The 23638-nt window shown below is 41.2% G+C and overlaps 1 protein-coding gene across 3 annotated transcripts in view; it reads left to right on the top strand.

The window, feature by feature from the left end:
• Positions 1-23638, top strand: part of STK32A (serine/threonine kinase 32A) — a 147047-nt gene that overhangs the window by 96606 nt on the left and 26803 nt on the right. For all 3 annotated transcript variants that reach the window (XM_086701092.1, XM_086701104.1, XM_025923642.2), the window contains exons 7-11: positions 2289-2378; positions 11897-11994; positions 16964-17080; positions 19773-19898; positions 21353-21481. In XM_086701092.1, coding sequence (XP_086557218.1) covers positions 2289-2378; positions 11897-11994; positions 16964-17080; positions 19773-19898; positions 21353-21481 — 560 coding nt within the window. The remainder of the gene's footprint in view (positions 1-2288; positions 2379-11896; positions 11995-16963; positions 17081-19772; positions 19899-21352; positions 21482-23638) is intronic.

Here is a 23638-nt window from a genome sequence, read left to right as displayed (position 1 = left end):
ATTGCTCTCACAACTTATTGAGTATCAGAATCACCTGGGAGGCTTGTTCAGACTCTGGGCTCCATCCTCAGTTTCTAATTCAGTAGGCTGTGGGCGCAGGGTGGGGCGGGTCGTGCTCCAGAATTTGCATTTCTAACACATTTCCAGGTGTTGCTGTTGATGCTGATCTGAGGACCACAGGAGGCTCCAAAACAGCCTCTACCTTTTTTTTTCCACATGAGATTGATAATCTCAGGATTGGAGCTGGTTTAGGACATCCACACAGGATCACATGCCTGGCTGCTCCTCTGAATCACCTGTGGAGTTTCTGGTTGTTTTTCACTCGGATTCCTGGCTTTCCTACCATCCCACTGCTAACAGAGTCTCCACATATGCATTTGCCAAAATGGCACTGAAGTTTCTGATCATGAGAAACAGCAACAGTTGAACACTTTCTTCTTCCCAAATGCTGGCTGGCCTAAGTCTGCCCCAGTATTATTTTATGTGATTTCCCCAGTACACTCGTGAGAAAATCCCTGTTATCATTCCAGCTTTACAGAGAAGGTGTCACCTTTTTAAGGTAATACGGCTAGTTAGTGCTAGGACGTGGACTTGAAACCAGGCATTCTGACTCCACAGAACAAGCTCGTAACTACCATGTCTCCAGGCTGACCTGATTTGGATCAATGAGCCCTGTGCACATGACCCGTGGGAAGAAAGAAAGAACCAAACAGAGACAATTTAGGCAGTGATAGAAGACCTACCAGAATCGTTTGTTAGTAGGGGTGCCTAGGTGGCTCAGTCGGTTAGGCATCTGACTTTGGCTCAGGTTATGACCTCCTGGTTCTTGAGCTCGAGCCCCACGTCAGGTTCTGTGCTGACAGCCTGGAGCCTCCCGTGGATTCTGTGTCCCCCTCTCTCTGACCCTCCCGCACTCACATTCTCTCTCTCAAAAATAATAAAAATTTAAAAAAATCATCTGTTGGTACTATTCGGGCAAGAATACGTTCACTTTCAGCTAGACACATGCTATTCTTACTTTATTAAAATGTCATCACACAAGCGACACAAAACACCATTTTGCACAAAACAAAACCCCAGCAAGAAAGGCAGTGAGATTTGTCTTTAGCAGAGGCTGGGTGCCATGAAGGAGCAGATCGAGAAGTTCGGCAGTGGGGAGTGTGGACCGTGAGTCGTGGAAACAGGAGCAGATGACATCTCCTCCGATTACAGCCATGTCGCATCACAACCACAGAGCATGTAAATGGAAATGCCAACACTTCAAGGTCCTCCAAAAGCATATGAATTTTGTGCCAACAGCTAACATAACGGGTTTATTGGCCTGAGCTTCTGCTACTGCCCTCTTCCTCCTTGCAGCTGGAAATGCAGGGACCCTAACACTCTCTGCAGAGTGTGCTGATGGCAGGGATGAAGTGTTAGACTCCCACTCTGTGGCCATGAGTGTCAGAGCTGGGAGAGACTCTAGAGATGATTAGTCCACTCTTTTCTTTTTTTTCTTTTCTTTTCTTTTTTTTTCTTCTTTTGTTTTTCAAAAAGAAACTCGAGTTCAGCATAGGGAAGGGACTGGGAAGTCTATCATGTATTAAGGGCAGAGTTCAGGGCAGGAATCAGGTGTCTTGGCTCCCAGCCTAGGGCTCATTATACAGCCTCTTTATGAATAAAACTTGACTTTTTTTGCCCCTGCCTTCGCCCCCAAACATTTTGTTGGGAGCGGAGAGAGGACAACCTAAACTATCACACAAAAATGCTAATAATATTTCAGAAAAATGAGGAGGAAAAAGGACTCTTTCTTGGCATAAATAAATAAATAAATAAATACATGTGTCCATGTTCACGTCAGCTTTATAGTAACGATATTTAGCTCTGGAAAAAAAAAAATCCCATAGGAGACACTTGGAAAATGCTTGGAAATTCGATACTTAGAATAGCTTTTGGCTGCCTCCCTCTTGATGCTCTCAGGTGATACCAACTTAAAACGTTGCCAACAAAACGTTGTAAGTGGGACTACCAGAGTGTGAGCTCTTAAAAACCTAAGGTAGAGAGATTGAGCTGCAGACTACCATCAGATTCTCAGTTTGGCATATGTGTTCTGGCCACCGGAGAGTTGCTGGTTGAAGACCCTGCTGGTCTTGAGGACAGAATAATTGTGCCACTGCTACCTGTACCCAATGGCAACAGGCGTGCAAGAACTGACAGACCAAGCTTCCAGAGGCTCTCAGGGAGAAGCGTGGTTGCGGCACTGAGTTGAATGGGACTTAACGTTCTGTGTGGTGCTTTTGTCTCGCCAGGGCACGTGCACATCACAGACTTCAACATCGCGGCGATGCTGCCCAGGGAGACGCGGCTCACCACCGTGGCGGGCACCAAGCCTTACATGGGTATGGGCTTCACGAGTGGCGGGGTTAAAGAGCAAGGCTTTTGTTTTAAATTTGGTAGACATTTAGTCCGGGTCCAATAATCCGTAGGCATTTGCAGCTGGAAATGCCAAGTAACCCTCTTATTTTACCGGGGAAGCTTCTGATTTCCCAGGTCGGAGATGAGCCTCAGGATTTTCCATTTAGCAAGCACCCAATCTGATCTTGATTCGGGAGGGCCAGTGATGACACTTCGAAAGACCGTTTTATGAGTTATGTGGGACAGCTTCTACCCACTTCCTAACAAAGAATAGTAGTGGATTGAATAAATGTCTACTAATTGCCTCTATGTGCTTAGCAGGGTATCAGGTACAGGTGACTCTGCAGTGAGCAAAACACACAAGATCTCCAGCTCATAGAGCTTACTTTCTAGTGAGAAGAGTTTCAACAAATAGAATCAAATAGAAGTTAAATGCAGTAACAAATCAGATGGTAATAAGTGACGTAAGTATTACTCTACCTGTCATTTGCATATCCCTACATTACATACATAGGGCTGTAAAGTTCACACAGTGCCTCCCACTTGCTATTTTGCTTTTAGTTTTAACACCACGACAAACCCATGAGTTCTCCTTTTGAAAGATGGAGAACTGGATTTTTCCTGAAGATTCAAAATACACCCAGAGGGAGACTAAAAGGCTAAGGTTAGGTGCCGAAATTGTCAACAAGGTCTCACATTTAATTATGTTAACTCTCACAAATTACTGCACATTGTAAGTGCTGTTGTTGGAGATGGCATCTGTGTGTAGACACCAATCTGGCTGAATTAGCCCTGTCTCTCCCCTCCACCCCCAGAGATGTAAAGACAGAACTATGGCCCTTTCCCCAAAAGTGTTCAGCAAGAGGGGCTTTTCCCTTCTTCCCACTATTCCCAAGACAGGTGAGTCAGACCTCAAGAGAATTGTCTGTAATGTCTGTGTGCAGCTGTGAGAATAGTGACCTGGTTTTCCAGTCTTAGTCAATGTCTGGTTCATCACTGCGCTTGCTGACTGCTCCTGGTACTAATGGAGCCTGAGCTATCCCTGGAGGGTTGATAAGTTTGCAGTTCAGTCTTCCTGGGGACCATAACATCAGGAGACAGATAGGTAGCAGTGTGTGAGTGTGTGTTGGGGTGAGGGATATGGATTAGCCACAGGATGGGATCCAGTAGACTGGAGGGAGGGAGGTTCCTGTCAGCGTGGCTTACTAGAAACACCACCAGTTCTAGTAGTGCTCAACTATACCAGAATCTTGGAGGTGACGCCCAAGGGTAGGGTCATTCAAAAGCTCTTCAGGTAATGCTGCCGTGTAGCCAGACTTGAGAAGCTCTGTCACGGATTGTGAGCCAGGTCGGCTACTAGAAGCAACTAAAGAGAGATCACCCTGGGGCAGGGGCAGAGCATTTGTGTTAGGATTGCTGTGCCTCCAGTATCCTTCTTCCATGTCCTAAAATAAATGGTACTTTCTGGGAAAAGGGAGAAGGGATATGAGAGACAGATTGGCTGTCTCCACATCAGGATGGCTGAATCCAGCTGCGTGACATGGGGAGGCTCTGGATCAGATACGACATTAGTCTTTAAATTCGTAGGATGGCATTTTAAAGTATCTGAAGTAGATGTTTTAATAAGCAAACAGAATTTAAATGTTTCAAGCCACAGACTGCACTATCTTTGAGGGAGCCCCCTACCCAACAAAAATGGGAAGATAGACATTGCATAGTTCTTGGCAACTGATAAAAGGATAAACACTATTTATGCTTCTACCCTAATTAGTTGAGATGCTTAGAACAGATGATGCCACTGGTTAAACCAGTGGAATTAGGAGGTAGAACGAACTGTACTGACTCGATATGGTCAGAGTAATTTATGAGCAAAAAATCTGAACTTGAAATCAAGGGTAAGAGCAAAGCCACTTCTTTTAATATCTCATTCTCTTCCTCATGTAACTAGAGAGAGGAAAAGAAAACCCCCACATGCAGGGCCACCTCACTTTCCAAGAGAAAGAAATCCTCTATGGGAAAAAATGAGTCTTCTTTTAGATGATATTTGAACAACTAGAAATGTCCTGGCTTCCTATTACCAGCGGGGGGAATAAATCTCCTTTGTCACTTCTAAAATAATGGACACATATAATTCAGCCTATTTTCTGCTTAAAACCCACAGTACTCAGATGATAAAAGGGAATATCTGAGCCTGCTGGTCTGATGAATTTATTCTGCAGGTTTCCTGGGTTTCCATATTAAGGGCTATTTTCTTGGAGCCAAATCAGAATGTGCATCTGGGTTTTCTAGGCCTGGTTTCCATGGTGAGAGGAGTAAAGGGAGGCTACCCTTCATTTCTCTCCCCAGTGATTTTAAATACAATATCCGTATAATTTAATTCTCCTCAAATTTGGCATTTCGAGTCCTTTTACAACCCAGAGCTAAGAAATTGGAATGCATTCAAGGTTCTCTACGCCTCTCCACCTTCACCCTTATAATTAAAAATTACTAATATTTATTGAAAGCTTTCTATGGGCCAGACAATGTGTTAAACGTTTAACATTCATTTACTCATTTATTTTTTCTTGATGACTCTATGAGGCAGACTATAATTATCACCATTTTACAATGAGGAAATAAGAAGCTAAGTAATTTGCCCAATATCACATGGCTAATCATTAAAAAAAAAAAAAAAAAAAAAAGCCTACACTTAAAGTAAGCTCTGTCTGACTTTAGAAAGTCAAGCTTCTCCCTGAGAGAGAGAGTTAAAGGGAGAAATTATTTTTAGAAATTGTGGTCCTTAAAAGGTTGTAAGTCAATTTAGGGAAGCCAGACTCGTAGAAGTGTTTCCTGTATCATTAAAAATGAGAATCTGTTGGGGCGCCTGGGTGGCTCAGTCAGTTAAGCATCTGACTTCAGCTCAGGTCATGATCTCACACCTTGTGAATTCGAGCCCCACAGCGGGCTCTGTGCTGACAGCTCAGAGCCTGGAGCCTGCTTGGGATTCTGTGCCCCTCTCTTGCTCTGCCTCTTCCCTGCTCATGCTCTATCTCTCTCTGTCTCAAGAATAAATAAAACATTTAGGGATGCTTGGGTGGCTCAGTCGGTTAAGTGTCCAACTTCAGCTGCAGTCAGATATCCCTGATCTCAGGGTTCTTGAGTTTGAACCCTGAGTCGGGTTCTGTGCTGACAGCTCAGAGCCTGAAGCCTGCTTCAGATTCTGTGTCTCCCCCTCTCTCTGCCCTCCCCCATTCATGCTTTGTCTCTCTCTCTCTCTCAAAAATAAAATAAACAATAAAAAAAAAAGAATAAAACATTTAAAAAAAAATGAGGATCTGTCATCCCTTAGCTCTTTATCCAAAGGTTGCCCTTCCTTTGATTTTGGGGTAAGAGTCCTTCTAAGAGGTGTCATAGGTAGAAGTCTGCTTTTTCTTTTTGAAAACTATGTTCCAAATAATTTGGTAATATCTATGTAACAGACACAAGTACTCATTTTATAGTGCATTGTACCCATTTATAGTACTAATCTGCAGTTATAGAAAGAAAAAATATTATAAGGAGAAAGAAAGAAAACTAGGATGAAATACTGATGATTATAGGAATATATGACATCTACTAAGAAGAGATGCTGGGCACATTACTGTATACAGCAGTTTCCTGGCTCTGGAAAGGCGAGGATGAACAGTCGGACAGTTCTGAACCACCTTCCCTTCAGAATCTTTTAGCTTCTTGTTCCCTTCCCTCCTTACTCACCCTCACTCCTACCTCTGTGTGAATATAACCCAGATCACTTACAGCTTAACCAATTAAAACATTCTTCTCTTTCCAGTTAAAAACAAAGCAAATTCACTATGGCAAATGTGTAAAATGCTGATAAGCAAAAGGCAGTTAAATTAATCCATCTACTTGTAGATATTTATGCTTTCCTTCCAGACCTTTTTATCTGTGTGTACACACACACACACACACACACACACACACACACACACACGTTTTTCTTCATTAAAAGTTGGATCATACTGAATTTTGTACCCTAAATTTTCACTTTATAATGTGATAGCAATAGACAAAATGGGCATTTATGATGGCCCAAGAACTTTGCTAAGGTTTTAACATTTATTGTACCATTACATTCTCAAAGCAACCCTGTGAAATAGGCTTACTATTATTCTGATTCCACAGATTTAAAAAAAAAAATCAGGCCAGGAGAGAAAGTGACAAGAATGTATCACACAGGAAGTAACAAAGTTAATGAAGCTAAACCCATGTCTAACAAATCTTGAGCCATGGCACTGATGGTGATAATGATGGTGAGAATGATTAAGATACAATATCTGACATTAACTGAGGTCTTCCTATGTACCAAGCACTGTTCCAAGTGCGTGTATTACATTGTTTAAACTAAAACTTCCATGAGGTCAATACTCTGGTTGTTTCCACTTGAAACATGCAAGCTGAGAAATTAAGCGCTTTCTCAAGGTGGAGTTAGGGATACAACTGTAAGGCTCAGAGTCTCAACTCTACTATGCTGTGCAACCTCTCTGCCTCCATTCTATAAACCTGCCTCAGCCAGAAATGCAACTTGTTTCTCTCCAACTCCAGAACCTGGTCTTCACGAATGATACTGCTTATTCTCCCATGCCCGTGTATATATAACTATCATTTTTAATGATCATGTGCTTCAGAATTAGAGGGCTGCATCATATTTAACCAATTCCTCGTTATTGAATGTTGGGTTGTTTTTTATTTTGAAATATGAATACTGACCCTTTATCAGATATGTCGTTTGTAAATATCTTCTCTCATTCCATAGTTTTGTTGATTTGTTCCTTCACTGTGCAGAAGCTTTTTATCTTGATAAAGTCACAATAGTTCATGTTTGCTTTTGTTTCCCTTGCCTTCAGCAACATGCCTAGTAAGTTGCTCCAGCCGAAGTCAAAGAGGTTGCTGTCTGTGTTCTTCTCTAGGATTTTGGTGGTTTCCTGTCTCACATGTAGGTCTTTCATCCACTTGAATTTATTTTCATGATTTGGTGTATGGTGTAAGAAAGTGGTCCAGTTTCATTCATCTGATAAAGGGTTAGTATCCAAAATCTATAAAGAATTTCTCAAACTCAACACCCAAAACACAAACAACCCAGGTAAGAAATGGGCAGAAGACATGAATAGACACTTTTCCAAAGAAGGCATCCAGATGGCTAACAGACACATGAAAAAATGCTCAACACCATCATTACCAAGGAAATACAAATTAAAACCACAATGAGATACCACCTCACACCTGTCAGAATGGCTAAAATTAACAACACAAGAGACAATAGGTGTTGGCAAGGATGTAGAGAAAGGGGAACCCTCTTGTACTGTTGGTGGGAATGCAAACTGGTGCAGCCACTCTGGAAAACATTATGGAGGTTCCTCAAAAAAGTTAAAAATAGGACTACCCTATGATTCAGCAATTGCACTATTAGGTATTTACACAAAGGATACAAAACTACAGATTCAAAAGGGTACATTGTCAACATTATCAATAATAGCCAAGCTATGGAGAGAGCCCAAACTATTTGAGAGAGCCCAGATGTCCATCAACTGATAGATGGATAAAGAAGATGTGGTATACATATACAATGGAATATTACTTAGCCATCAAAAAGAATGAAATCTTGCAATTTGCAATGACATGGATGGAGCTAGAGGGTATTATGCTAAGTGAAATGAGTCAGTCAGAAAAAGACAAATACATATTCTTTCACTCATATGTGGAATTTAAGAAACAAAACAGATGAACATATGGGAATGGAGGCAGGAGGAGAGAGAGGGAAACAAACCAGAAGTGACTCTTAAAGATACAGAACAAACTGAGGATTAATGGAGGGAGGTGGGTGGGGAGGGGCTAGATGGTGGATGGGCATTAATGAAGACACTTGTGATAAGCACTTGGTGTTGAATGTAAACCTAAAACCAATATTGCACTGTATGCTAACTAAAATTTAAATTTAAAAAATACAAGTAAATTTGTAATAAAACTCCTATTAGCAGAAATAGGTCCTGTAGTTTATCTTTATGATAAATTACCATTCAAAGAATTCCTGGTCACTGGATATTTATTTACGTGTTAATGTGTTTCCTCCTGCAAATTTACACTGATTTCTGTTCATTCATTCTGGAAGTGTCTGAGGATATTCACTTCCCTGCATTTTCAGCAGGGCTGAACAATGAATATCTTTAATCTTCCTGAAAAGATGATTTAAAATGATCCCTCATTATGATACTGATACTACACTTCTCTGACTTATTCTATAAATTGTCTGTGCATGCTCTTTGCTCATTTTCTATTAGGGTGTTAATATGTTTATCCTATCCTGATATTTCTTATTAATTATATAAAATAATATTTTATTAATTATATAAAAATTCTAGCCCCTTATATGTTCAGAATATTACAGGGTATCCTATGTGTTATAAATATGATATCCTAATTTTCCATTTACTATTATTCTTATGACATTTTTCATATAAAGAACTATTTTCTAATATCAGCATACCATTGGTCTTTTTTATAGTTTTTACCTTTGATGCTATTCTTAGTGGGACCTTCTTACCTCCAGATTTTGAATATGATTACCTAATATTTTTATTATTGTTATATTTTCACTTATTCACTTATATTCACTTTATATTTATATATTTATATATATTTATATATATATAAATATATATTATATATTTATATATATTTATATATTTTTACTTATTCACTTATATTTTTCCTTATTCCAGTTACACATAATCCTGACTAAAGATGTGTCATAAGGATCTCACTTTGGTTTTTGTTAGATCATTACATTAAATAATTGTTTTGAGACAACATATCAAATAAGACCCTTTCATATTGATTTATAGTATGTTCATCATGAACTAAATATCCTTATATACTAGTGTCTACATTATGTGGTTTTCAAATCTTAATTGTAGCTTTATAATAATATTGAATACATGAGATGCAGGTCTATGTCTTTGTTTTCAGAAAACCTTTATTATTCACAGATTTTTTTGGTAGATGAAATTTAGACTATCTTTTGTAAGTTTCACTCATTATTTCTATTGCATTACATTTATGGATTAGGTTTTGGGCCCTTGCTTCTTCTTTATTTCTTGACCGAGAATCTAATATCTAGGTGTTCTAAAACCTGAAAACCAAATAATGGAAATCCAGATAGCAAATAGACACATTAAAATGTGTTCAGGCTTGTTAGTAGTCAGGACGTTGCCAATTTAAACCACAATGAGGGGCGCCTGGGTGGCGCAGTCGGTTAAGCGTCCGACTTCAGCCAAGTCACGATCTCGCGGCCCGTGAGTTCGAGCCCCGCGTCAGGCTCTGGGCTGATGGCTCGGAGCCTGGAGCCTGTTTCCGATTCTGTGTCTCCCTCTCTCTCTGCCCCTCCCCCGTTCATGCTCTGTCTCTCTCTGTCCCAAAAATAAATAAAAAACGTTGAAAAAAAATAAATAAATAAAATAAACCACAATGAAAGATCAGTACGCACTTAGTAGACTAGCAGAATTCAAAAAGTCAGCTAACACCAAGTGTGGGTAAGGACGCTGAGAAAAACAAAACAAAACAAAACAAAAACCCTCTCATACACTGCTGGTCACGGTGTTAATTGGTACTACCACCGGGTTAAATATGTGAAGATGCGCGTCCTATCCCCAGCATCTCCCCCTGCAGGAATATACCCTACAGATGTGTGGACTTCAAGGAGTCTTACACGTATAGGAATGTTCATGGCAGCGTTGTTTGTAACACTCCCAAGTTGAAAACACCCAGATGTTAGGTATTCTCTTAGCACAATGGCCTATTTATCCCTCAGAGTTCTCTGCTACTTCTCTGAGATGCCTGTGGCTTGTCACCCAGGGGAGTATCTTACATGACAACTATGAGGTACTGATAAGGGAAAGGGAAAATAAAGCCCATTCCATCCGGGGGCGGGGGGGGGGGGGGCGGACTGTGGGGTCAGGGTCATTGTCTCCTGAACTGCATGGAGACCTAGGACTTGCAGGAAGGATGCATTCACGCGTGGGAGATGAATGTACGAGGGAATGAGGTCTGCCTAGTTCTGCTACCACAGGCTCTTCCCATTAGGGCCAGTCCTGGGCCTCGTGACGTCAACATTCTGTCCACAGGATTTGGCTTGGGACTTGAGTACCTGGGTAGGTCAGCCCCGGTGCAGGCCCCATGTCACACCGGTTTCCTTTGTCCAGAGGCAACACCTTACTACCAGAGGCTCGGGTCAGCTGTGTATAGCTTTTGACAAGTAAAATCCCCATTCCTATGAACGTTTGCCTCTCCAGAACGGGCACTGATGTTTGGAGCACTTTCTAGGTGCCAGGCACTGAACTGAGATTTTGGCATCTCATTTAATCTCTCACCTCTAGAAAGATCTCCTGCTTATTATTCTGACCTTGCTGATGAGGATTTCTCACGTTCAGGCAGCTGACTCGTTCAAGGTCAGAACAAGTGGTAAAGGCAGGTTTTGAACCCAGACAGCATGGCTCCAGAGCTAGTAATTGCCACCATTGCTTGTTTACTTGACTCGTCATTATTTTTTCAACACGTTTTGTTGAGTGACTCTGCATGCCACGTTCAATATGACACTAGAAATGTAGCGGTGAGCAAGCCACTCTTGCTTTGTGCCTCATCCCTCACGAGTTAGGTGTGTTCCTGGAAGAGTATGGAGAAGGTCCACAGTGTGTCAAAGCGCTTAGAGAATGCATAACTAACTAGTCTATGGCCATACCACCCTGAATGCACCAGATCTCGTCTGATCTCGGAAGCTAAGCAGGGTCTGGCCTGGTTAGTACTTGGATGGGAGAATGCATAACTAGGGGGTCACCAAAGGGGGTCAAAATTGACTGTAGCTTTGCTTTGTTGTTGAAAGAGTCCTTTCAAACAACCATGTTACTAAGTGTGAGTTTCACACCTAATGAAAAATCTTACATCGTCCAGAATGTCGGCCTCCTCTCTCCCGCTCCCTCATCACCTGTAATAGCAGGCTGTAAATGCCGTCCTTGTGTCTTGTAACGACTCTGAGATGCAGAGGTAATCCGACGTATGGTGCGCCAAATTCTAAGTGCGTTTGCAGAAGTAATACAAATAAAGATCCTTTAGTACCAACCTTCCAAATCAAGACAACAAATACCATCTTCTCGGCCGTTTGAATTTTAGCATCATCTGAACATTTGAGGCCTTATGGGATCCAATTTTTAATAGGTATATGATATAAACGAGAGCAGAATTTGCCCATCAAGGTCTGTGCTTGCCCGTATGTGGGTTGATGAATTAGTCTACTGAGACTAGGAAATTAGACATTTTTGCCTGCTGTGAGCAATTGAGCAGTGGATGATAAACATCCAAACAGTGTTTATTCCTTTATTTACCCTGGTAATGTGCCTTAGGAGGAACATGTTGGGAAAAGGGATCCGTTAATGGATCAGGGAATAAAACTGACCTGACTTCTCTATGTTTTCAGCACCTGAGATGTTCAACTCCAGAAGAGAAATGGGCTATGCCTTTGCTGTTGACTGGTGGTCCCTGGGAGTGACGGCATATGAGCTCCTCAGAGGCCGGGTATGGGAGAATGGCAGTTTTCTTTGGTTCCTCTTCCGTCAAGTTTCCTTTTTAGAATGGAAGAATGGATTTTTTTTTTTTTTGCTAAACTCAAGCAGTTTGTTTGCAGGGTGAAAGCATTATTCCATGTGATGCTTGGGACTTCTGCACATTCACTCTCCCACATATGGAGCCAAGCATGTGAGTTAGTATTAAACGCAGATAAAATGAAATAATATGGATATTATAAACTGCCAGGGAGGGAAAATCAGTGCACCTCACTAAATAGCTTGTGTAAATATATTTGTTTGTTTAAAGAAAATCATTTGGTGTGACAGTACAGGACTCTAACATAGACATGCTTCCCTAAGGCAAGTGTGAATTATTAACACAACACAATTCATGCCCTGTCTTGTTGGTTCCTCTCTGTCATCAGGCCCCTGGGTTCTGAGTTCAGTGGAAAATGAGAGTGTTTCCTTTTAAAGAAGACTTTCCTTAAACTAGGAAAATGCCTAGAGAGAATTTTGCCAAGAGAATATTTTTTCCCTCCCTCCCATATCATATTACCTCTGTGGTACTTCCCTGTGATGTGCTGTATTAACACTGTCAGATTCACTTTTCTTCTCTTTTCTTCTCTCCTCTTTTCTTTTCTTTTCTCTTTTCTTTTCTTTCTTTCTTTCTTTCTTCCTTTCTTTTGTTTTGCAAAGTTGAAGGAAAGTTACTATTAGATTGTTGAATTTAAATCCACTCTGTCAAGTATTGCTCTGGTGAGTTTTTCAAGGCCTATCAATTTTTATGTTTTTATCTCTTCTATATTATTAGATTACAAATTCATGAAAGGTGAAACATGTACCTTATACAGTTTAGTATTATTCCCAGTATTTAACTTTAGATAGATACATAACAGGTGTGTATTGAATGAATGGGGAAATAAGCCACTACATATCAATCTTGCCACATTCTCAGAAAGAATCGCCATGTAGGCTACAGGTAATTATGTTTCAAAATGCAGCTAATCACATTTAATTGCAACTATCAACACAACTAAGCCACAGAGGAAGGGTGCTAAACAATGATTTCGTCTACATTTACAAATTCTTGTTTACAGAAAGATACATGCCTCAAAGATATGCTTGACATCTCCGTGGTTTCTGAACTTCATTGCAGTCTTGGTGAATGGGTGGGTCTCAACTATTAACCTGCTTGGTCTGCCTTTTCTGCCTTTGTGTTATCCTTGTTAGGTTCTGATGGGTACACACACAGTTTTACACTAATTGTACATCCTTAGCTGCAACTAACTCTATTGCTTTTGTACTCCTGAAATATGACTATAATCACACCTCATTTTCTCCCATCTAATGTTTTACCTTTGCCACCTTATGCATTCTTCATATTCTTGCTTTTATATGCTGCCAAAGAATTATTTCATATATCCTGTCATTGCATACTGTATTACTTTATAGTATATGTTCCATTGATTTAGGGGTGTTCAGTCGATATAAATATTTACAGGTTTTGTAAATAGACTATAGGCTTCACCAATGTAGAAATAATGTGTCTTATTCTTCATTGAATCCCCAGTGCCCAACAGAGGTGCTGGAACATCATGAGCATTCAATAAATATTTGGAAAATGAATAAATATACAATTCTGGTAGCTGATGAATTAACATGGATTTTAAATTTTTGAACTAGAAAAATAAGTTATTTTTTAGGCAAAGATGATGATTGACTATTTTTAATAAGTGGACAGACCATGAGGATGTTTTTTAATACTAGCTTCAGTCACATGGCCTTCTAAAGTAAATGGAAAAAAAGCCCACTTAAACCAGTTATTTGCCTGTGGCGTTCATCAGTTAATGTATTCATTTATCGAATCATGTTATGTTTCTAGCTGTCTGAGAAACTGTAAGTTTAGAAGCAGAAATGAAGAAAATTAGAAAAAAGAAAAGATGTATGTGTGCATGCATAGAATCCTGGAAGCTGAAGTGTGCCAAACGTGTCCCAGCTCTTAATGGTGTACATGGAATGAGTCACACGTAGTGACCCACATTGCCCTTGGCTAGCAAACAGCCAATAAGCATTGAGTATGGTGACCAGGTACCTAGCATTTCTTTTCTGAGATTGAGTTCCATGGGTTATTTCCACTATATTGTTACCAGGACAAATGAATTACCTATAGTCCTTTATTCAGTCTTGTGGGAAGAAAATACATACGACTGTGTATGTTTAGACCTTGGATAAAAGAAATAAAGTCTGGCCAGTCTCCTTTTTAGAGGTCAACTCCTAGCAGTCTGTGGTTCCCCAAGTAACTTGACGTTGATATACCATGTGCAGAGTTAAGCCTTTCTTCACATCACCTCTATCCATGACTCACCTTGCTGTTCACCATTGACGTTGGTATCCACCCTTGTTACCCCATGTTCAAGAGTGATGAAAATCTCTCTCCTGCATTGTGTGTGATATGTGTTAGCTGCTTTGTGGAGAATTTTACCCATGTTACGTGATTCAGTTTTTCCAACAATCTCACGTGGAAGTTTATTTTACAGATAAAGGAGCTTCATCTTACAGACGAAGGAATTGAAACTCCAATCGAGTGCCTTAATTTAGCACTCAATTCCTTTTTGCCTTCAAAGCTCAAACACTGAATTACATTACCTTTTTTTCTGCCAAGTTTTTATTTAAATTCCAGTTAGTTAACATACAGCATAATATTAGCTTCGGGTATAGAATTTAGTGAATCACCACTTGTATACAACACCCAGTGCTCATCACGAGTGCACTCCTTAATATCCATCACGTATTTAACCCATCTCCCCACCCACCTGTCCTCCACCAATTTGTTCTCTGTAGTTGAGAGTTTGTTGCTGGGGTTGCCATTCTTTTTTTACCCATTATCTTCATTTGTTTTGTTTCTTAAATTCCACATGAATGAAATCATATGGTATTTGTCTTTCTCTGACTTATTTCACTTAGCATGATACTCTCTGGCTCCATCCAAATCTTTGCAAATGGCATGATTTCATTCTTTTTGATGGCTGAGTAATATTCCTGTGTGTGTGTGTGTGTGTGTGTGTGTGTGTGTGTGTGTGTGTGTGTATACTATTTCTTTAGCCATTCATCAGTCTGTGGACATTTGGGCTGTTTCCATAATTTGGCTATTGTTGATAATGCTGCTATAAATATGTGGGTGAATGTATCCCTCCCAATTAGTATTTTTGTATCTTTTGGGTAAATACCTAATAGGGCTATTGCTGAGTCATAGGGTAGTCCTATTTTTAACTTTTTGAGGAACCTCCATACTGTTTTCCAGAGTGGCTGCCCCAGTTTCCACTCCCAGCAAAAGTGTAAGAGGGTTCCCCTTTCTCTGCATCCTTGCCAACACCTGTTGTTTCCTGTATTGTTAATTTTAGCCATTTTAACTGGTGTGAAGGTATAGCTCATTGCAGTTTTGATTTGTGTTTCCCTGATCATGAGTGATATGGAGTATCTTTTCATGTGTCTGTTAGCCATCTATAATTATGTTACTTTTTTTTTTTTTTTTTTTTTTTTTGAGAGAAAGAAAGAGCACACGAGCAAGGGGAGGGGCAGACAGGGGGAAAGAGAGACAGAATCTTTCTTAAGCAGGCTCCATGGCTCTGTGCGGAGCCCAATGTGGGGCTCGCTCCTACAACCCTGGGATCATGACCTAAGCCGAAATCAAGGGTCGGATGCTCAACTGACTGAGTCACCTAGGCACCCCCTCCCCATTACATTACCTTTAAATACTGATTCATAACAGGAAAAAAATAAACTTCTATTTCTTCCAATTTGTTTCATAGGCCCACAATCACTTATTAAGTATCTTGAAAGGGCCAGGCACTTGATAAATATACATGTCCATATTAACTGTCCCATTGTTGGTTAATCTAATATGGCAATTTTGTCCATTCAACAAACATGTAATGAGCACCTGTTAGGTCCAATGGACACACATATGAGTATGGGATAATCTCTGGCCCTAAGTAGCTCACAGTTCGCATAAAAGATAAAATCCCACAAATCTAGTTTATGAAATAGAGAAATTAATATAGGTAAAGACTGCCCTCTAGTGGACAGCTGTGAAAAATATGACAAAGCCACTGTTTTGATTTCTTTTCCCCCAAGTTAAATCTATAGAAGAACTTGGTTCTCTCAGAAGTGAAAGCACTTTGCCTTATCATAAAATTCCCTACCCCTCTCCATGGAACTAGCAACTTATAGCATTATGGACGGAGGATGAAGCTCTGTAGGTAACATTCTGTCTTGAACTTATTATTGATTCAAACAAGTGCAAGGAGATGCAGAGTAAAATGCTGGATCTCCTTATAATCAACATGTAAGGGACATTTTTTTAAGTTCCATTTACTGAACACTTGTCCCATGTTTTATGTAAATACTTGTATAAGTTACCTTACAAAACAGTCCCAAATTGGTATCTCAGAGGTGGATTTAGCGTATAGAAATGTTTCATTTGGCCCAATGGACTTAGCTACTTTTTTTTTTTTTTTCAACGTTTATTTATTTTTTGGGGGACAGAGAGAGACAGAGCATGAACGGGGGAGGGGCAGAGAGAGAGGGAGACACAGAATCGGAAACAGGCTCCAGGCTCTGAGCCATCAGCCCAGAGCCTGACGCGAGAACTCACGGACTCTCGAACTCACGGACCGCGAGATCGTGACCTGGCTGAAGTCGGACGCTTAACCGACTGCGCCACCCAGGCGCCCCTGGACTTAGCTACTTTTAAAAATTCTGAGATTTCACAAGAAACTATAGATTTCTGGTGTCGTTTTTTTTTTTAAAAAGAGCTGGCAACAGATCACATTTGCATATGAAAACAACAATCAGCTGGAAGGGATTAGAAAATGATACTGAGATTTTAGTCCTTGAAAATTTAGCTCAGAAACATTTGCAAAGCAACATTTTTTCTTTCCCTATAAAAATGAAGACTCTTACTGCTTCTCTCCCCCAAGAGACCATACCATATTCGCTCCAGTGCGTCCAGCAAGGAAGTCGCGCACATGTTTGAGACGGCTATTGTGACTTACCCTTCTGCCTGGTCACAGGAAATGGTGTCACTACTTAAGAAGGTAAGAAGGAGGACAGCATGACAAAAGCAAGTGGTAAAAAGAAGCATGCTTTCTGGTTGGAGGGAAGTTAGTCTGCAATCCTGGAGGCGGTCATGACAACGTACATTTCTAGAGTGGGCTTTGCACCGAACAGCTTTCAAACACATGGTTTCATGAAGGCAACACAGGTGTCCTCTTGCTCAGCCATCTCAAACTCAACTATGTCCAAGATGAAGTCCCTGACCTCTGTCTCCTGGACTTTGTGTGATGTTCCCTTTCTCGGTGACTGGCCTCTGCATCCATCCAGTTATGGAAGCCAGAAACGAGAAATGGTCCATCTCATCTCCCCCGTTTCCAATTCATCGCTAAGTTCTGTAATCTGATTTCGTAAATATCTCTTGAATCTGTCACTTCTCTTTATCTCTACTGCTATCCCCCCAGTCCTACTGCCATCACGTCCTGCCTTATAACTGGTTTGTCCTGTACACTTTTGCACACTCCAGTCTGTTCTCCCCCCTGCCCCATAACGATCTGTTCAAAGCAAAATTGTCTTCTCATTGTTCTCAGAAAAAAGATCAGAATCGTTGGTATGGTATAAAGGTTCTAAAGCCTTTAAGCCACTCAAGCCTTATTTTGGACTTTTATTCCCCTTTTGACTACACATAAACTGCTTCAGCCTTCTTTTTCTCTTCTCCTTTTCCTCCCCCTCCTCACCAGCATCTCTCAATTTCTCACCACCAGACCTTTGCATTTGCTAGTCCCTCTGCCTGGAACAGTGCTCCCATCCCCAGCACTACCAGCTCCCTCCTTTATAGAAATCAGTGCTACTCACTGGGATTCATTGACTGGTTCAAGTTCATGCATTGCTTCCTACTGGTCCACAGGAAGTCCAAAAATTGAGAGAAGCCTTTAGAGATTGTTGTATCAGTTTGATACTGCTGATGCCTCTGAGTACATGGTCAGTGGACTCATCTCGTTGAACAGGGTGTAACACAAGTCACAAGTTGTGCATGGTGTAACTCTGCATATTAGCCATGCACAGTAAGACCATGTATGGATCTCACTGGATTGGAAATTAAAACAAACAGAAATAATTGGCCCTTCTATACAGTTTGAGAAGCACAGCTTTAGACTTCAGCTTAAATATCACTTCCTCAAGCAGCTTTCCTCTGTTTTAAGCTCACATAGCAATGTCTTTCCTTCATATCATTGTTTTTAATTTGAAACTATGCATTGCATGTGTGTGATTCTTGGGTTAATGATTATTGTCCTCTAAGCCACATGAGGAGGCAGCATGTCAGGCTTCTTCACCATGTTATCCTCGGCATCTAGCACAGAGTCTGACAGGTGGGAAAATCTGGTACTTGAATAAATGAGGTCCGTAGTGTCCGTCAGATTTTCCATGTTCACGGAAAAGATTAGTAGCAATTGTAGCAGCAGCTAAGTCGTATGTATTGAATGATTATATGGAACAAAGAATGAGGAGCCCCAGAGGATGCACTTGGTTTTCTTCAAAGAGGGAAAATTACACAAGTCATGGCCAGTTAAGGACAAGAGCTTTGAGGGCCGAAGATTCATACTTGTACTTCTTGTCTTTGGGGTCAACTTCCCTGTTTTGGAATAGGGATATTGATAATGTCAAGAATAGTGGGGGCATTTTCCATAATCAGATTTTCCTCAGTTCCAAGAGAGCCCTCCTCACCCCACAATTACACCCTGATGATCCACAGCTATAGTCTCCAGGAATGTTCTCAAGGAGAACTGACATTTCCCATTTGGGCCACAGGACTGATGTGATACTGGCTCTAAGTGGTTATGTGAGGGGAAAATCTTTAATCCCTGTTAGTAAAACCCAAAATTGTAAACAGTAACCTTGGTTGCATCTTTGTCACACCCAGTATATTTTTATTAAGTATTAATATTAACAGTTGCTATAATATTAATAGCAAGAATAATTACTACTAATGATTAATAATTATTAATTATTTGATGATGAATTAGCAATATGAACAGCTAAAACTTTTAGTAGGAAATGAATTTCATTTATAGAAATGCATGAGCATTCACCACCTAATAAGAACAGACCTTCTCTTAGGTACTTTGTGTACATGGCTCATTTAATCCTAGCTACAACCTTATGAAATAGACAATTATCCCCTTCAATATATACTAAATGAAGATTGAGAGGACAAACTTGACCATAGTTAATAAAGTAGGGGAGTCAGGGGCACCTGGGTGGCTCAGTCGGTTGAGATCCCGACTTGGGCTCAGGTCATGATCTCACAGTTTGTGGGTTCGAGCCCCACGTCGGGCTCTGTGCTGACGGCTTGGAGCCTGCTTCAGATTCTGTGTCTCCCTCTCTCTCTGCCCCTCCCCCGCTTGTGCTTTGTCTCTGTTTCTCAAAAATAAATAAATGTAAAAAAATTTTTTTTAAATAAATAAATAAAGTAGGGGAGTCAGGAATCAAAGGTATGATTGACTCAGTAGGACAGTCTATTTTCACTCACCACACTGCAAAAACCAACTTATAGCTTATTCTATTCATGCATTATCGCATTATTTATGTATGTATTACCTATACTATTTGTTTATAGGGTGAAGGAAGGGGGACGCTGCCTTGTTTCCTTCAGTTCTACACCTGAAACCTTTTTTAGAAGGAATTTGCCCCACTTTGACTTTCATGATGATCTTGATATTTGTATTCCATTGGCAGCTACTTGAGCTGAATCCAGACCAACGATTCTCTCACTTGTCCGACGTTCAGAACTTCCCATATATGAATGACATGAACTGGGATGCAGTTTTGCAGAAGAGGCTTATTCCAGGTTTTATTCCTAATGTGAGTCAATCCTAACCAACCCATCACAACTCTCATTCAGTTACACACAGAGTCTCATTAGATAACCTCACCGGTGTCCGAAGACAGCCCCACTCCTGTCTTACAGATGAGAAGATGGTAAATGGGCCACCAAAGTTCACGTGGCTAGCAAGTGGCCAAGTGGGATTCTAACCCAGGTCTATCTGTGTCTGGAGTCCCAGCTCCTAACCATTTTTTGTGGCATGCTTCTACTGGAAGGAAGCTCTAGTCCTCCAAATAGTCATTCCCAGGAATTTTCTCGTTGAGGAAACAGTGTTTTCTCTGATTTCAAAGATAAAGAAATTTGTGTCCATGGAGTTCTGTGAGTCACAGCATTGAAAATGTTGGATTTATTTTTACCATTCACCCCTCTTCCTTAGGTGGTTCTCTGCCACAGAGCCATACTTGTAAGCACTAATAGCCAAAGGGAAATAATTCCCACTGGATGACTACCTGGCTGAGGGACATCTGTGGCCTTCTGCAGACTGCTGGTAAAGCTGCAGTCCAGAAGCTTCAGCCACAGGGCCCACATGAGGCCTCTAGCTTCCCTCTTCTAGCCTAATTCTACACATTCAGTATCGGGTAGATCAGCAGGATAATGAACTAAAGGGGACAGTTGAGACAGTTCAGAGTTTTCTGTTCAGCCCAAGGGAGGCGCAAGCTGTGGGCTTCTGGGGGTGTGATCTTTCATGTGCAAATAGAGGCATGGATGGGTGGGTCGGCTGAAGGTGCAAGGTGGGCGACACGAGTGGGCAGTGTGGTGGAGTTCTGGGGCAAGGAGTTGCTACCTCATGGAACAAGAGGGTAGGTCTAGATCTCAATTGGCCACATTGCAGAATCTGGTAGGGGCAGGTGTACCTTGGCTGATGGACACATGACACCATGGAGATCTAGACCCATCTCCTGTTGCTTACGTTCTTCCTCCTACACACCACACCACAGCAATTAGCCATTGATGCTGCCTCAGGAGGGGTTCTACATATGATTCTCTGACTTTATTGTCAATCTGAATCACCTGGGGAGGTTGTTAAAAATGTACTTTCCTCAGCCTCATGTTCAGAAACGATGACTCGAGGTCTGGCTGGGGAAATGAGAAGTTGGGCAAACAACTCAGGTGATTCTGATCTATGTGATCATTAGAACACACTTTGAGAAACCTAACTTACAAGCTCAAACTTTAGGAAGATAACTATTATTTGATCTCCTTTCTCACTCACTGAGGGCTCATGGGGAGTTTAGAAAATATAAAAAATAGAAAATCAAAAAAGAGTATGAAAAACAATGCTGGCAATAAATTATCTGAAACCAAGGAGGAATCACAGCTCCTTATTCTTGGACTGCTCCATCAAAACTAGGTGTTATTCTTGCCATTTGTCCTGGTGTATTTGTAGAATGATACGGAATCAAAGGAGTGAGCCAACTTGTCTTTCTTGCAGAAAGGCAGGCTGAATTGCGACCCCACCTTTGAACTTGAAGAAATGATTTTGGAGTCCAAACCTCTTCACAAGAAAAAGAAGCGCCTGGCAAAGAAGGAGAAGGAGATGAGGAAATGTGAATCCTCTCAGGTAAGCAGGTCCCCGCCAGACTCAGAGTCATGGGACTCTTCCTGATGGCCATGGTTTGTGGGAGAGCTTCTGGTGGGAGGTCCCCTCAACACGCCCCGTTTCTGCTTTGTGAATGCACAGAGTCACTGAGCCCTGGGCCTTCTGAAATGGCAGGCAGGGGCAACTGTGGGGACCCAAGCCAAGCAGCAATGTTTCACTGCAGATTCTCTAGCTCTGTCATTAACTGTATTCGGTCATTGACCTCTTCAAACTCTCATTTCAAATTTTACAATTTCCTGGGGAGCCTCCAATTGGCCAAGCCTCAATGAGGTGACTCCTCCTAAAATTACAGGCAAGGGGCTGGTTCTAAAGTACACACGTGGCTGTTTGGGGCCCCCCTCCAACCTTAGAGGTGGTGCCTGTTCTTTGTCACAAGCAAAATTTCATTATATCCGGCAAAGCAGAAGTGAAAAGTGTCTATTCACAGAAAAAATTGAATTCTTATGGATGCTATGGCTGGATTTCAGGCTGTGTTAAAATTGTTTTGTGACTATATTATTCTCTGTTAGTTGGAGCTCAGATTTCAATGCAGTCACTTGCAGGGACTCAGGAGAATTTGAGACTCACATGTGGTTCTGTGTATTATAATGATGGTGAAGTAGTAAACACTCACTTTGCATCTAATGGTCATCCATCTATCCATATACCCATCCATTCTTCCCCCTGCCTACCCACCACTCAGCTAATGGTCATCCATCCTTTCATCCATCCATTCATTTAGGCTGCTTTTGCTGAGTATATATTATCTGCCAGGCCCATTGCACTGAAGATTATATGAATGAGACAGAATCCCTGCATTCAATGACATCCCTGTCCTCGAAGGTAGCTCTGCAAACAAATAAATATTCTCAATGTCCTTAATGTCTCCAGTCCTCCAGGGCCACTATATCCTGTAACAGCCAAACTACCAAAGTCCACATCCTTTCTGTTCACAGAATGGGCCTTTTGCCAAACGCCCACCTGTAAATATTTTCTGCAGCCCTCTAAGGAATGTTCAGCTCTGTCACAGATTCATCTTACTTGTTGCTTCGCCACACCTTCCTCCTAATGATCTGTTCTTCATATCGTAACCAACTAGCTTCTCCAGACTTGCTCCTGCCTATGCACCTGTAGAGCTTGCCTATACAGGCTTCTCTGTGAACAGGCCGCCAATGTAGCCAAGACCAAGAGAACATATCTATTACAAGTATTCTAAAGTTTCAGTGATGGCAGCAGTTTGTGAATAACCTTTGACCGTGCCTCACACATTCTACCCGGTATGTCTACCTTTCCATCCATCCTTGTACTATGTCATTCCTGTCTTCGCTCAAAACCCTCTAACCACAAAGATCCTATAGGTATCTGACCCTCAATAACTACTGGTTTTGTCCTTCTTTAGGACCCTTGCTCTTCCCTTTTCCTTCAATGTTCTACTCTCAGCTCTTCACATAGGGGGTTTCTGAAGATAAGGTCCTTCACAACTGCTCTCTTTCTCAGCCCCTATTTCTAATTACTTCATGACATTAACATAATTTATAAGTATTTATGTGTTTGTGTTTCTTTTTCTATCCCACTAAAATGAATTCTTCTTGTGGGAGAAGACCCGGTCTTACCCACCAGTGTCTTCATGGTAATGCCTTAAAAGAGTATTAATACAGTATAGATTCAATAAATAAGAGCATCGGGATACTGGAAGGAAAGAAAACTTTATAACTGGACAGTGAAAATTAGGCACTGCTGTTCTTAGAGTTACAAGGTCATGCTACCCCACCAGACATTCTTCCCGGAGCCACCTCTTATCCTAGTTCTTCCCCACACCCAGCCCCTGGAAGCCTCTGTCCTGATGGGAAAGGCTATAAGCCACTTACCCACAGTACAGAGCTTAGCATTTTCTAAAACCATGCAAAAGAAGGAAACTGTTTCCTCTTTCTTCCAGGCTTCCATCAACCTCAAAATCATTTACCAGGAAGTGGCTTTGCCTATAACAAAAACAGGCCCTTCCATCTCTAATCAGAGAGGTGTACATCCTCTTGGTCTTTTTGTTTTGTTTTAATGTTTATTTATTTTGAGAGAGAGAAAGAGGGAGTGCGATCTGGGGAGGGGCAGAGAGAGGGGGAGAGAGAATCCCAAGCAGGCTCT

Source organism: Puma concolor, chromosome A1, assembly GCF_028749965.1.
Source record: "Puma concolor isolate L17-30 chromosome A1, mPumCon1.1.hap2, whole genome shotgun sequence".
Lineage (NCBI taxonomy): Eukaryota > Metazoa > Chordata > Mammalia > Carnivora > Felidae > Puma > Puma concolor.
This window is presented reverse-complemented; position numbering and strand designations above follow the sequence as displayed.